The following is a 14,227-nucleotide window of genomic DNA, read 5'->3' as shown; positions in this document are numbered from 1 at the left end:
TTATCTCAATACTTTGTTATATACCCTTTGTTGGCAATGGCAGAGGTCAAACGTTTTCTGTAAGTCTTCACAAGGTTTTCACACACTGTTGCTGGTATTTTGGCCCATTCCTCCATGCAGATCTCCTGTAGAGCAGTGATGTTTTGGGGCTGTTGCTGGGCAACACGGACTTTCAACTCCCTCCAAAGAGTTTCTATGGGGTTGAGATCTGGAGACTGGCTAGGCCACTCCAGGACCTTGAAATGCTTCTTACGAAGCAACTCCTTCGTTGCCCGGGCGGTGTTTTTGGGATCATTGTCATGCTGAAAGACCCAGCCACATTTCATCTTCAATGCCCTTGCTGATGGAAGGCGGTTTTCACTCAAAATCTCACGATACATGGCCCCATTCATTCTTTGCTTTACACGGATCAGTTGTCCTGGTCCCTTTGCAGAAAAACAGCCCCAAAGCATGATGTTTCCACCCCCATATTTCACAGTAGGTATGGTGTTCTTTGGATGCAACTCAACATTCTTTGTCCTCCAAACACGACGAGTTGAGTTTTTACCAAAAAGTTATATTTTGGTTTCATCTGACCATATGACATTCTCCCAATCTTCTTCTGGATCATCCAAATGCTCTCTAGCAAACTTCAGATGGGCCTGGACATGTACTGGCTTAAGCAGGGCGACACGTCTGGATTTGAGTCCCTGGCGGCGTAGTGTGTTACTGATGGTAGGCTTTGTTACTTTGGTCCCAGCTCTCTGCAGGTCATTCACTAGGTCCCCCCGTGTGGTTCTGGGATTTTTGCTCACCATTCTTGTGATCATTTTGACACCACGGGGTGAGATCTTGCGTGGTGCCCCAGATCGAGGGAGATTATCAGTGGTTTTGTATGTCTTCCATTTCCTAATAATTGCTCCCACAGTTGATTTCTTCAAACCAAGCTGCTTACCTAATGCAGATTTAGTCTTCCCAGCCTGGTGCAGGTCTACAATTTTGTGTCTGGTGTCCTTTGACAGCTCTTTGGTCTTGGCCATAGTGGAGTTTGGAGTTTGGAGTGTGACTGTTTGAGGTTGTGGACAGGTGTCTTTTATACTGATAACAAGTTCAAACAGGTGACAGTAATACAGGTAACGAGTGGAGGACAGAGGAGCCTCTTAAAGAAGAAGTTACAGGTCTGTGACAGCCAGAAATCTTGTTTGTTTGTAGGTGACCAAATACTTAGTTTCCACCATAATTTGCAAATAAATTCATTAAAAATCCTACAATGTGATTTTCTGATTTTTTTTTCTCATTTTGTCTGTCATAGTTGAAGTGTACCTATGATGAAAATTACAGGCCTCTCTCATCTTTTTAAGTGGGAGAACTTGCACAATTGGTGGCTGACTAAATACTTTTTTTGCCCCACTGTATATATATATATATATATATATATATATATATATATATATAAACAAACAAGATAAGTATTTGGTCACCTACAAACAAACAAGATTTCTGGCTGTCACAGACCTGTAACTTCTTCTTTAAGAGGCTCCTCTGTCCTCCACTCGTTACCTGTATTAATGGCACCTGTTTGAACTTGTTATCAGTATAGAAGACAACCCGATCAAACATCTCTGGAGAGACCTGAAAATAGCTGTGCAGCAACGCACCCCATCCAACCTGACAGATCTTGAGAGGATCTGCAGAGAACAATGGGAGAAACACCCCAAATACAGGTGTGCCAAGCTTGTCTCATCATACCCAAGAAGACTCGAGGCTGTAATCACTGCCAAAGGTGCTTCAACAAGGGCCTCCTGAGTGGCATGATGGTCTAAGGCATTGTACCGCAGTGCTAGCTATGCCACTAGAGATCCTGGTTCGAGTCCAGGCTCTGTCGCAGCCGGCCGCAACCGGGAGACCCATGGGGCAGCGCACAATTGGCCCAGTGTCGTCCAGATTAGGGGAGGGTTTGGTCGACAGAGATGGTGTTGTTCAATCAGGCTCTAGCGACTCCTGTGGCGGGCCGGGCATACTGCACACTGACACGGTCGACGATGTGTACGGTGTTTCCTCAGACACATTGGTGGGCTGGCTTCTGGGTATTGTGTCAAAAAGCAGTGTGGCTGGTTTTGTTTCGGAGGACGCACGGCTCTTGACCTTCACCTCTTACGAGTCCATATGGGGGTTGCAGTGATGGGGCAAGACTGTAACTACAAATTGGGGTAAAAAAAAAAGGTGCTTCAACAAATACTTATGTGATATTTCCCCCCCCAAATTCTCTAAAAACCTGTTTAAGCGTGGTCATTGTAGGGTATTGTGTGTAGATTGATGAGGGGGATAAAATAAGGCTGTAACATAACAAAATGTGGAAAAGGTCAAGGGGTCGAATACTTTCCGAATTATCATTCTATAACAAGGACAGCAAACCCTTTTGGCGAGCAGCACTGCTTTGCCAAAGCAAGAGAAGAAAAGAAGCTTACTCAGTAAAGACCTCAAAACAATCAACATCATTTGATTTCGAGACAGGGGTGAAATCCAAAGTTGTGCTATATGTTCATTGGTCATTTCATAGACAAATATTGATACATTACTAGCGCAAACACTTAGAATCTGCAAAAATGACACGTTAGTGGGTGCTAGCGATTTCAGATCAAAAGTAGGGGGACAAAAAGCCTACATGCACTACCCAACCCCCCCCCCCCCCCCCAATCTGATAGTGGTGTGATAGATGCCCAGTTTCCCTTATGGCTCAGCTTGGGTTCTTACATACACACCACCCACACACACACACACACACACACACACACACTTCAGAGAAGTCAGCTCAGAGTTTTTTTCTAGTGTGAGATGTTTTGATCAAATGTTTTTTATTATATGTATATGGATTCGGCAACTGTTTGATCAGAGAAGTGTTGATGCTGCTGGTACTAGTAGTTCTCCAGTGTTGAAGTAAATTCAGTATGTAAAAAAATGGAAATGTGCTTCAAATGTAATATTTTATCTAGTGCCTGTAGCCTGTCTCTGTGTGATATCCAATATCAACATGAATACTGATGACTTCTCTCTCGCTCTCTACAGGTTCCCACGATGCTCCTCGTCTGTCGTGCGCCTCCCCATTTCCCAGAAGCCCCATGGACTCCTCTCCAGTGTCTCCTCACCCTGACCCGTTCCCTAGCAACAACCTTTCCAACCAGCTGCAGCCACCGCCTCTCCCCGAGAAGAAGATGGTGAACCGCACTGTCTCCGCCCCTGACAGCGCAGCTGGGAAACCCCTGTTCTGGGCCTTCCCCCGCCTCCCCTTCACCGGTGGTTCCGAGAGCAACGCATCTCGTCCAGATGTACCATCCCTGTCCAGCCTCCCGTCCTCCCCTGTCGACCCCCGTCCCCTCTACTCCTCCGAATCCCTAGAGCGCTGTCATGGCCCTCCGGGTCGCCCCCTGCACTCCCGGACCCTGGACGAACCCCTGAAAGTACGTGGTCGACTCGGAGGACACAGCCGGGGCAGCATCACCTCCTCCTCCTCCCCCCAGCTCAGCGGCCCTCACCTCACAGCCTCCGGGCCCAGCCACGGCTCTAGCCTGCAGCTGCAGACCCTGCTCAGTAACATAGACAGTAGAGAGGGCATCTACTCTAAGCTGGGAGGCCTGTACGCTGAGTCGTTGCGGCGCCTGGCTCTGAAATGTGAGGACCACTTCACCCGCAGTCAGAAGAACACGCTGCGCTTCGATGAGAGCAACTGGTCCCTGTTCAAACTGACCTGTAACAAAGCCAGCTGTAATGCAGGCGATGCTGTGTACTACTCTGCTGCCTGCGCCTCCGACCCATCTAACTCCTACGCTGTCAAGGTGACAACCTTAGATACCTTTCATCTCCATAGCTCTCTGTGTTCTCAAGTTTTACACTACACACACACACACACACACACAGTCAAGGTAACTGAATACAAACTTTCTTAGTTAACCTTTATCTAGGCCCCTTTTAGGTCAGAATAACGCTTTCCCTAGGGAGATATGTCTGTCTGTGTTCTTGAGTTCAAAGTGGGATTGTTTTGGGGGCCAAGGCTCTCATGTGGTGCTTGATAATCAAAATGTTTTGCTATCAAGGACTCTGGTGTTTAATGTTTATAATAAGTCTGAAAGACAAAACAACAAGGCTGAGAATACATTTAGAGGGGGGGGGAAACGTGTGGAATTATAAACAAGCATGTGGCGAGGATGTGTGTGTGTGGGTGAGAGACATAATTAACGTGAGAAGAGGTTCTTTGTAATCTGTAGTTTAAATTCAAACTCCTCTCTTTTTAAATTTTTTTATTTTACCCCTTTTTCTCCCCAATTCCGTGGTATACAATTGTTTTTAGTAGCTACTATCTTGTCTGATCGCTACAACTCCCGTACGGGCTCGGGAGAGACGAAGCTTGAAAGTCATGCATCCTCCGATACACAACCCAACCAAGCAGCACTGCTTCTTAACACAGCGCCATCCAACCCGGAAGCCAGCCGCACCAATGTGTCGGAGGAAACACCGTGCACCTGGCAACCTTGGTAGCGCGCACTGCGCCCGGCCCACCACAGGAGTCGCTGGTGCGCGATGAGACAAGGATTTCCCTACCGGCCAAACCCTCCCTAACCCGGACGACACTAGGCCAATTGTGTGTCGCCCCACGGGCCTCCCGGTCGCGGCCGGTTACGACAGAGCCTAGGCTGTCTCTGGTGGCACAGCTGGCGCTGCAGTACAGCACCCTTAACCACTGCGCCACTCGGGAGGCCCTCAAACTCTTCTCTGATTGGATTGTGTACGTTCAGACTCCCCTGTGATTGGACTGTGTAAGTTCTACTCATCAATCAAGGTCATCTTCCTACCTTGTTAAAGACTAGCTCGCTAAACAATAAAACCTGTCCAATGAAGTAAGCCGACCCCTTAACAAGCTTTTTGACTGTTTAGAGAACCATAGGGAGCCACAGCCCCTTCACTTTGTGTATGTACCAAATGGCATGTTATTCCCTACGTAGTGCACTACTTTTGACCATGTAGGAGATAGGGTGCCATTTGGGACAGATTTTGTTTGTTCTCTGAGGGAAGAGAAGGAAGGTCCCACCATTCTAGTGTTCCTCCAGGGAATGTACTGTAGCCTGCCGTGGAGGGAGGAGGGTGTGCTGCTCTGCATTCATTCTGACTGACCTTTGTCCCAAAGTCATTAGCAACGTGTAAATCCAGAGCAGGGCCCTGTGTGTTAAGGGAGGTTTGCTGCCGAGGCTCTGCATAGTCTTTCCTAATGTCTCTGTGTCCATTAATCTTTTCATGCCAGCCAGGATTTACAGTTATACACACGCCTATTGTCAAGGCCTGTACACACACACACACATATATCAAAGATCCCCTCTCTCTCACACACACACATGCACACACACAGTGTATGAAATAATCCAGCCTTCATATTAATCATCAGACTGTCCCAAATAACACCCTATTCCTTATATAGTCTACTACATTTCCCTATGGGCCCTGGTCAAAAGTATTGCACTATATATGGGAATTGGGTGCAATTTGGGAAGTACCCTATGTCATATCAGAGCTTACCCTATTCCCAATATAGTGCACTACTTTTGACCAGGGTCTATAGGACTCTGGTCAAAAGTAGTGCACTATATAGGGAATAAGGTGCAATTTGGGATGCAACACACAGTGTTTGGCTTTGCACATATGGTACATGATGAAACTCATTCATCATAGCTGCCAGAAGTGTACCAGTGTTTGTCTGCTTGAAAACAAGATCAGAATGAATGCAGGATTTAAAGCTTGGTGACAGCGAGTGAGAATACTAAATCTCACCAAGTGCAAGTAGAGAATGTGTTAATGTCTCTACTTGAAGTAGTACAATAAGGGGAAAGACTCTTGCAAAGTCTCAAGTAGCGTGCAAGCACACAGGCAAGATTTGATTCTGGATGCAGAGATAGTATATAAAACTATACGTTTTAAGTTATAAAACTGCTTCAATTATAACTGAAGTATTTCCACATTCTGTCCACATCAGGGCTTTGACTCTTGTCTATCAATGTAATTCAAGTATTTTCCCCACTATGCACATTGTGGTCTAAGCAGTCTCTTCCTCCTCCACTCTGTTCTCTGAAAGTGCCAGGCAGACATTTTCCTAATTCTCTCCACATCATGGCGTTGACTCTCCTCTCCTCCATTCTCTACCTAACTATAACCAGTATGTTTCCCTCTCTCCCTCCAGATCTGTAAGAGCCAGACCTCTGAAGCCAAGCAGGGTCACCTCTACGGCTTGTCTGTCCAGCAAACCCTCCCGCCCCACTTCAACCTCCAGCAGGACTGTGGTCACTTCATCGCCTGCGTCCCCCAGAGCATGCTCCCCCCTGACGAGGCTTCACTGCCCCTCGGGCCCAACCCCACGCAGGGGGACAAGGAACGCGTGGTGGTTATCACCCAGGAGGTGCCACAGCAGAGTACGGCAGACTTCGTGAAGGAGTGGGCGTCCTTCCACCAGGCTCAGCCAGAGGTCAGTTGTCTGTCTGCGTCTCAAATGGCACCCTAGGCCCCTGGTCAAAAGTAGTGCACTATATAGGGAATATGGTGCCATTTTGGGACACTCATAGCTTTCTTCCTTTTTGCTTTAAGCTTTCAGCCTTTAAAAAAAATCTTGTTTTGATGTACAGAGCTTGGTGATTTCTGATGAATAGCACTCTACTATTGAAATGTATTGTTTTCTAGGTGTACGAACGGCGGGTCTGCTTCCTCCTGCTGCAGCTGTGCAACGGTCTGGAGCACCTAAAGGAGCACGGGGTCACACACCGCGACCTCTGTCTGGAGAACCTTCTCCTGATCCCTCACCGTCAACCCCTGCAGGCCAACCCCAATGCCCCCTACGACCAGAAGCACCTCCCCCGCCTGGTCATCGCCAGCTTCGCCAAGGCCAAGCAGCGAAACACTGAGGATTCCGCTGCCAATGATCCCCGCATTAAACGCGACCACGCCCGCCTGGCCCCGGAAATCGTGTCGGCCGCCCAGTACCGGAAATTCGACGAGTTCCAAACGGGAATCCTGATCTACGAGCTGCTCCACCAGCCCAACCCATTCGAGGTGAGCCCAAAACTGAAAGAACAGGACTACAACTGTGAGGACCTGCCCCCCATTCCTCCAGTCTCCCTCTACTCCACTGGGCTCCAGAGACTAACCCGGCTGCTCCTCCAGCCAGACCCAATGAAACGCATCCACATCCAGGAGGCCAAGCGGGTGCTGCAGAGCCTACTGTGGGGCCCCCGGAGGGACCTGATGGAGCAGCAGCGGTGGGGGAACCGAGACAGGCTGGGCCCCGGAGAAGGGCCATGCCACGAGGGCCTCCTCAACTGGCTGGACGTGAAGAGAGCCCTGCTGATGATGAAGTTTGCTGAGAGGTCTCTGGAGCCGGAGAGGAACGCAGAGTTGGAGGACTGGCTGTGTTGTCAGTACTTCAGCGCCGCTCACCCTCTGTCCCTGTGTCATACTGCTGAACTGCTCTACTCACTCAAATGACTGAAACACTGACTGGACAAACTGTCTGAATCCCAAATCAACCCCTAGCTCCCTAGGCACTCCATGAGATCTGAAAAGATTGGATAGTTTTAGGATTGGGGCGAGTTTGTGGACAATGTGTAGAGACAATGAACCAATGCCTTGGGTTTCCCTGTATCTGTCACGGAGGATATACGAAAATACAATGTGAACCTGCTGCCTGCCTGCCTCCTTTACAACGACATGCATGAAAGCAAGGCATCACTGACTGACCATTCAGCTTCAACTGTATGTGTTCTAGTTTACAGACTGCTGTTTTGTTTACTGTGTGGACTAAGGCAGACCACTGGAGATTGTCCAAAAGCACAGCCAGGCCAGGGATGGACAGAACAGCCTAACATGGAATGGTCTCTCTGGCCAGACTGAGCATTTTGCACTCTCCACCCCAAACACATCCCCTGTGAGAAGAGACTTGCACGGAATGGAGCAAATCAGACAAAGATGTACACTTACTATAATGCAAAGTACTAATGAACAACAGCCGAGCCAAGACATTCTAACTGTTACGGTCTTGTGTTGTCCTTAATTAATAGGACTTCTTGATACCCATTGCCCTTTGAAATAGTAAGAGCTCTCGATGGTATTTCATCCCTGTCCACTCCAGCAAGTCTTGACATAAATGTTTGATTGTGCCTGTGCAGCTATTTAACTTTTATTTGCTTATTACAAAATGTAAATAGAGGGTCACACACAAGTATTTACATTTGCCTATATTACAATGGCACATATAGTAAAAGTGTTGACACGGAGTCGACAGGTTCTAGAATGATGCTTACTATCCATATGGGGAGTAAGGGTATTGGTCTTTAGAGAGGCAGCCATTTTAAAGGCAAAGCTGTTTTGACTGAATGGAACTAGCCTGACCTGAACCAATTCAAAATGTGTACTGCCTAATGCCACTTAATACAGTGTGTATTGCATTAGTTAAGATGGCCAGAACCACCACTACTATGGCCCCACTTACGCCAATACTTACCTTAATATCATCTACAATTGTTGTTTTCGATATTATAAAATTGTTACAGTGCCTTTAGTTCTCAATGTGTTATGGTGACTGAGAACTTCATTGTAAATCGTAACCCCTATACACCCTCTTCGATATGTGAAACTGGAATTTCACAGACTAGTCTGGAGACAGATATAACTTGTACATACAGAGATTGTAGATCAACTGTTGTGCCCCACTCAAGCAGGTCTTAATAATTGCAATGGATAAGATCCATAGTGAAAGTATTTATGATATCCAATTGTTTAACCTGAATTAGTCACTGGAATGCCTTTTTGTTTTTTTGGTTACGTCCAAAATAACACTATATTACCTGCACTACTTTTGACTAGGGTTTCGGTCCAAAGTAGTGCACTATTTAGAGAATAGGGTGCCATTTTGAGAAGCTACCTGTGATTGTTTTTCCCTTTTTATTACTTTGTTTGTTTTAGAGGTTGATGTTTTAATGCTTCTGCTGTTGTGCTTGCTGTGTCTCCTCTCCTTTGCCAGTGCACTGCAGCAGACTGCTTCCACACACACTTTAACTTCTTAGCTTTTTCTCCAATGAGAAATATGGCCTGAGGCTGCAAAGGAAACAGTCCAAATACTGTTCTATTCCACTGCGGTTATCATTATGGGACTAGAACATTTACACTTCTCTGATGATGTTATTAACAGAATTTGTGAGCCTCACCTGCATCTATTAATAAATTGTAAATGTTTTCACACATTCACACCATACTCCGTCTCAGTCTTTCTGTTTTGAATCAATGGGTGGAACCTGTGAATGGATATAAGTGTGCTGCTGATTATGGCCTGGTACTTTGTAAGACCTTAGCTGCTAATGAAATGGAGAAAAAAAGGCTTGACATGCCTGAGTCAGGGAGCTGTAAGGAAAATGTGAAAGCCCATTTGTACAAAATTGTATAAATGTGGTACCAAGCAGTCAGTGGAGGCTCCTCAGAGGAGGAAGGGGAGGACCATCCTCCTCAGTGAATATCATCAAAATGTCAATTGTAAAATGTTTAGAAAGTTATCCTTTTTAAATAAAACTATACTAAATATAAACACGCCACCAAATGACTGATTAAAACACAATTCTGCCAAAAAGGTCTACAGTAGCCTTAAGAGCACTCTGTAGGGTAGCGACCATGGTGTAGCCGGAGGACAGCTTGCTTCCGTCCTCCTCTGGGTACATTGACATCAATACAAAACCTAGGAGGCTCATGGTTCTCACTCCCTTCCATAGACTTACACAGTAATTGTAACTTCCGGAGGACGTCCTCCAGCCTATCAGAGTTCTTGCAGTATGAAGTGACATGTCCACCCAATCAAAGGATCAGATAATGAATCTAGTACTGAAAGCATAACCTACAGTTAGCTAGCACTGCAGTGTAGAAAATGGTGAGTAGTTGACTCAAAGAGAGAGAAAGACAATAGTTGAACAGTTTTGAACAAATGTATTTTTTCCAAAACGAAGGAGAAGCAAGAGAGAGATTTCCTTATTTTTTTTCAGTTTCACTTACTTAGCAGGCAAATGCAACTACCTAGTTTAGCCTACTGAAACACCGTGCTCAGAAAGAGGGATGCTATGTTAGCTAGCTGGCTATGACTTTCCAAAACAACGATGGAACTTTTCCAATTCATTTATGGTAAGCTTTTGGCATTACTCATTTATTGCCACCCGGGGCCCACCGGTGTAACTGCTTACTGACTGCACACTAACGTTACTGCATGATTGTAGCGGGTTTACTAACGCGTTACTTATATTAGCTATACTTTACTTTAGCTAACATGGTGACAACGATGTAGGCAGAGTGTAGCGGTTTGGTTTGGAAAGTTTTTTTTCGCCTGGCCACATACAGCTGATGTGTTGTGCATTGAAGTCCACAAGCAAAGGGAAGAAGTGAGAGGATGAGAGTGCATGGATGCGAGAAGGAATACAATGTGGCTGCTATGAAAGTGAACTGTGTTTACGCCTGATCAGGGCTGTATTCATTCTGCCAATTCTGTTGAAAATATTTATTACGCGTAAGCAACCGGAACAAAACGGGGATAATTATACTGGAATTTGTCCAATAGAAACTATTGTTTGCAACTGTTGGACTAATGATTACACCCTATATCAGCTAGATGCAGGCAAGAGTGTGCAAGGCAGTACTGAATGTCACTGTCTGTCACCTCAAAATTGTCTCTCGGCCTGGCCTGTGTGCAACTACATTGTAAACTTTCATTCATAGGCTAGGTTCCAGCAACCTCATAATGGGTATAGGGAAAATCTGATAATCATGAGGTAGCCTAAACCGATCACTGTTACATTGAACTGGGTGAATGGAATATGAATGAGAGTCAACCAATATGCTGTTATAGAAATAAGGCCATGCTCATGAAAAAATAAATTGTCCTCCCTCATCTTAAACAGCACTGACCGCCACTGCAAGCAGAAAGTCTCTGCAAGGAAACGACAATTTAACATTCCTGGTTGTAATCTCTCTGTAATTCAACATTACACAATGTGGAGGTTAAAAATGTGATACAAATTTGAGATCTAACAAACTGTTTCAGGAAGGACCAAGGCACTCTTCGTGCAAATGAAATGCCTTCATTATGGTTCAATTGAACCAACATATCTGCCACTGCTACAGAGACACACACACACACCACAGCAACCTTCAGTCCTCCACTTTTACCCTGGGGGAGTGGGAGAGCTCAGGTCGGACGTGGGATGAAAAGCTGTTGGGAGGTTTTGGGTCTCTATAGATTAACATTAATTAACCAACCCCCTGTCACGATTCAATTCACTTCACTTTGATTTCCAAATCTATGAGATCTCATGAGGACTGAATGTACGAATATGTATAAGTTCCTACTGAGTATGAAACACAATGCATGTCAAACACAAGAAGATTGGGCAATAATTAGAACGTTTAGAATAGATGCTCCTTTTAGGCTAATTTATCACGATTCCTCCTCTGTTCAGGTAATCATCATACCCTTAAATCATAATGTTCCACTGCTGTACAGAGGGATTTTTGGAGTGGTTCCACAGCTGTAAACAACAAGCCTGTACAAGCCAGATCTGCACTCCACTGAATCTGTTTTGACAATAAGCGAAGGCATACCGAGAGACAGTTGTTTACCACATCGGCCTGCCTACACCCGAAATGCCACCCTATTCCGTGCATTACTTTTGACCAGGGCTCATATGGCTCTGGTCAAAAGTAGTGCACTATATAGGAAAAAGGGTGTCATTTGGAATGCATGTTTAGACTTCACCTAGCTGCAGAAGGTGTAGGGGAGACAGGACCTGTGTCTCATACTTTCTACTATTTTCTGTATTAGTCAGCCTTGCACGTTTCAATTCAGCACCATATCAAACTCATGTTTTCACAATTGACATTTTTAAGTATATGAACTCATGGAGAAACCATCCAAAGTTGAAATTGTCCTGTCACCCCAAACCTTTCAGATACCCAGCCATGCAATTGCTCAAACACAAAACAAACGTCTTCCTTGAACATAACTGACATGAATGACAATGTAGCTAGAACACTTCAAACCTGTTACCGGTGTTTATAATGCAAGGATGACGCCTAGTGGTCCAAAGGACACATTACATGTAGGTCATAGTTTAATTACAGCCAGCAAAGGGGGACAGTGCAGAGCTGTGGAAAGGAGTGGGTGTGTCGAAAGCGATCTGCTATATGTTAGACGGTTTTGATTGAGCCGTGATGTTTTTCTTCCGTTTATTACCAGGCAACTGTCATACATTGAAATACCATACTGCAAGAGTTTGGACTTCTGTTTTTAAGCCAGAGGATGAGTCTGAGTCGCACTGTTAGTTTTACACAATCAAGTGTTCAGTTATGAAACTGACTTTTGTTTGTTTTTCATTAAAAGCATTGATGGGTGCACTGTTGCTTCATGTGTTGTATGCTTATTGTGACTTTCACCCTGATATTGGATATTTCCCACTGCCAGACAGTAGTGCTTGTCAAGCGGGAGCAAAGAGCACTGTGTCCCAGTGATGTTGCCTTTAATGCCCATTGAGTAGTAGAATGTATGTACAGTGCATTTGGAAAGTATTCAGACCCCTTCACTTTTTCCACATTGTTACGTTAGGGTTTGGCCGTCATTGTAAATTAGAATTTGTTCTTAACTGACTTTTGGGAGTATTTTGGGGAGTTTCTCCCATTGTTCTCTGCAGATACACTGAAAAGCTGTCAGGTTGGATGGGGGCGATTTAAAAAAAAAAAATAATAAATCAAATTAAATAAATGTACAAATAAATAAATGTTTTAAACCACTGCACAGCTATTTTCAGGTCTCTCTAGAGATGTTCGATCGGGTTTAAGTTCGGGCTCTGGCTGGGCCACTCAAGAACATTCAGAGACTTGCCCCGAATCCACTCCTGTGTTGTCTTGGATGTGTGCTTAGAGTAATTGTCCTGTTGGAAGGTGAACCGTCGCCCCAGTCGGAGGTCCTGAGAGCTCTGGAGCAGGTTTTCATCAAGGATTTGTCTGTACTTTGTTACGTTCATCTTTCCGTCGATCCTGACTAGTCTCCCTGTCCCTGCCGCTGAAAAACTGCCACCGTGGTGCTTCACCGTAGGGATGGTGCCAGGTTTTCTCCAGACGTGACGCTTGGCATTCAGGCCAAATAGTTCAATCTTGGTTTCATCAGACCAGGGAATCTTGTTTATCATGGTCTGAGAGTCCTTTAGGTGCCTTTTGGCAAACTCCAAGTGGGCTGTCATGTGCCTTTTACTGAAGAGTGGCTTCTGTCTGGCCACTCTACCATAAAAGGCCTGATTGATGGAGTGCTGCAGAGATGGTTGTCCTTCTGGAAGGTTCTCCCATCTCCACAGAGGAGCTCTGGAGCTCTGTCAGAGTGACCATCGGGTTCTTGGTTACCTCCCTGACCAAGGCCCTTATCCCCCGATTGCTCACTTTGGACGGGAGTCTGGCTCTAGGAAGAGTCTTGTACGTTCCAAACTTCTTCCATTTAAGAATGGGGGCCACTGTGTTCTTGGGGACCTTCAATTATACAGACATTTTTTGGTACCCTTCGCCAGGTTTGTGCCTCGATACAATCGTGTCTCGGCGCTCTACTGACAATTAATTCGACCTGATGGCTTTGTTTTTGCTCTGACATGCACTGTCAACTGTGGGACCTTTTATCGACAGGTGAGTGCAATTCCAAATCATGTCCAATCAATTGAATTTACCACAGGTGGACTCCAATCAAGTTGTAGAAACATCTCAAGAATGATCAATGGAAACAGGATGCACCTGAGCTCAATTGAGTCTCATAGCAAAGGGCCTTATGTAAATAAGGTTTTTCAGTTTTTATTTTTAATAAATTAGTAAACATTTCTAAAAACCTGTTTTCGCTTTGTCATTATGGGGTATAGTGTGTAGATTGATGAGGAATTATTTTAATCCATTTTAGAATAAGAACTCCTTCAAGACGGTTGGAAAAGCATTCCAAGTGAAGCTAGTTGAGAGAATGCCAAGAGTGTGCAAAGCTGTCATCAAGGCAAAGGGTGGCTACTTTGAAGAATCTAAAATATATTTTGATTTGTTAAACACTTTTTTGGTTACTACATGATTCAATTTGTGTTATTTCATAGTTTTGATGAACACAGTGGTCTTCTACTTGAATGAGTAGGTGTGTCCAATGTTTTGACTGGTACTGTATGTATCA

At 45.2% G+C, this 14,227-nt stretch overlaps 1 protein-coding gene across 2 annotated transcripts in view; it reads left to right on the top strand.

The window, feature by feature from the left end:
- Positions 1 to 9,262, top strand: part of prag1 (PEAK1 related, kinase-activating pseudokinase 1) — a 40,302-nt gene extending 31,040 nt beyond the window's left edge. For both annotated transcript variants that reach the window (XM_021603140.3, XM_036977695.2), the window contains 3 exons: positions 3,046 to 3,812; positions 6,203 to 6,484; positions 6,697 to 9,262. In XM_021603140.3, the coding sequence (XP_021458815.3) occupies positions 3,046 to 3,812; positions 6,203 to 6,484; positions 6,697 to 7,497 (1,850 nt within the window). In that variant the 3' untranslated portion in view covers positions 7,498 to 9,262. The remainder of the gene's footprint in view (positions 1 to 3,045; positions 3,813 to 6,202; positions 6,485 to 6,696) is intronic.
- Positions 9,263 to 14,227: the final 4,965 nt, after the last annotated feature.

Source organism: Oncorhynchus mykiss, chromosome 5 (genome assembly GCF_057628025.1).
Source record: "Oncorhynchus mykiss isolate SJ-2025 chromosome 5, ASM5762802v1, whole genome shotgun sequence".
Lineage (NCBI taxonomy): Eukaryota > Metazoa > Chordata > Actinopteri > Salmoniformes > Salmonidae > Oncorhynchus > Oncorhynchus mykiss.
This window is presented reverse-complemented; position numbering and strand designations above follow the sequence as displayed.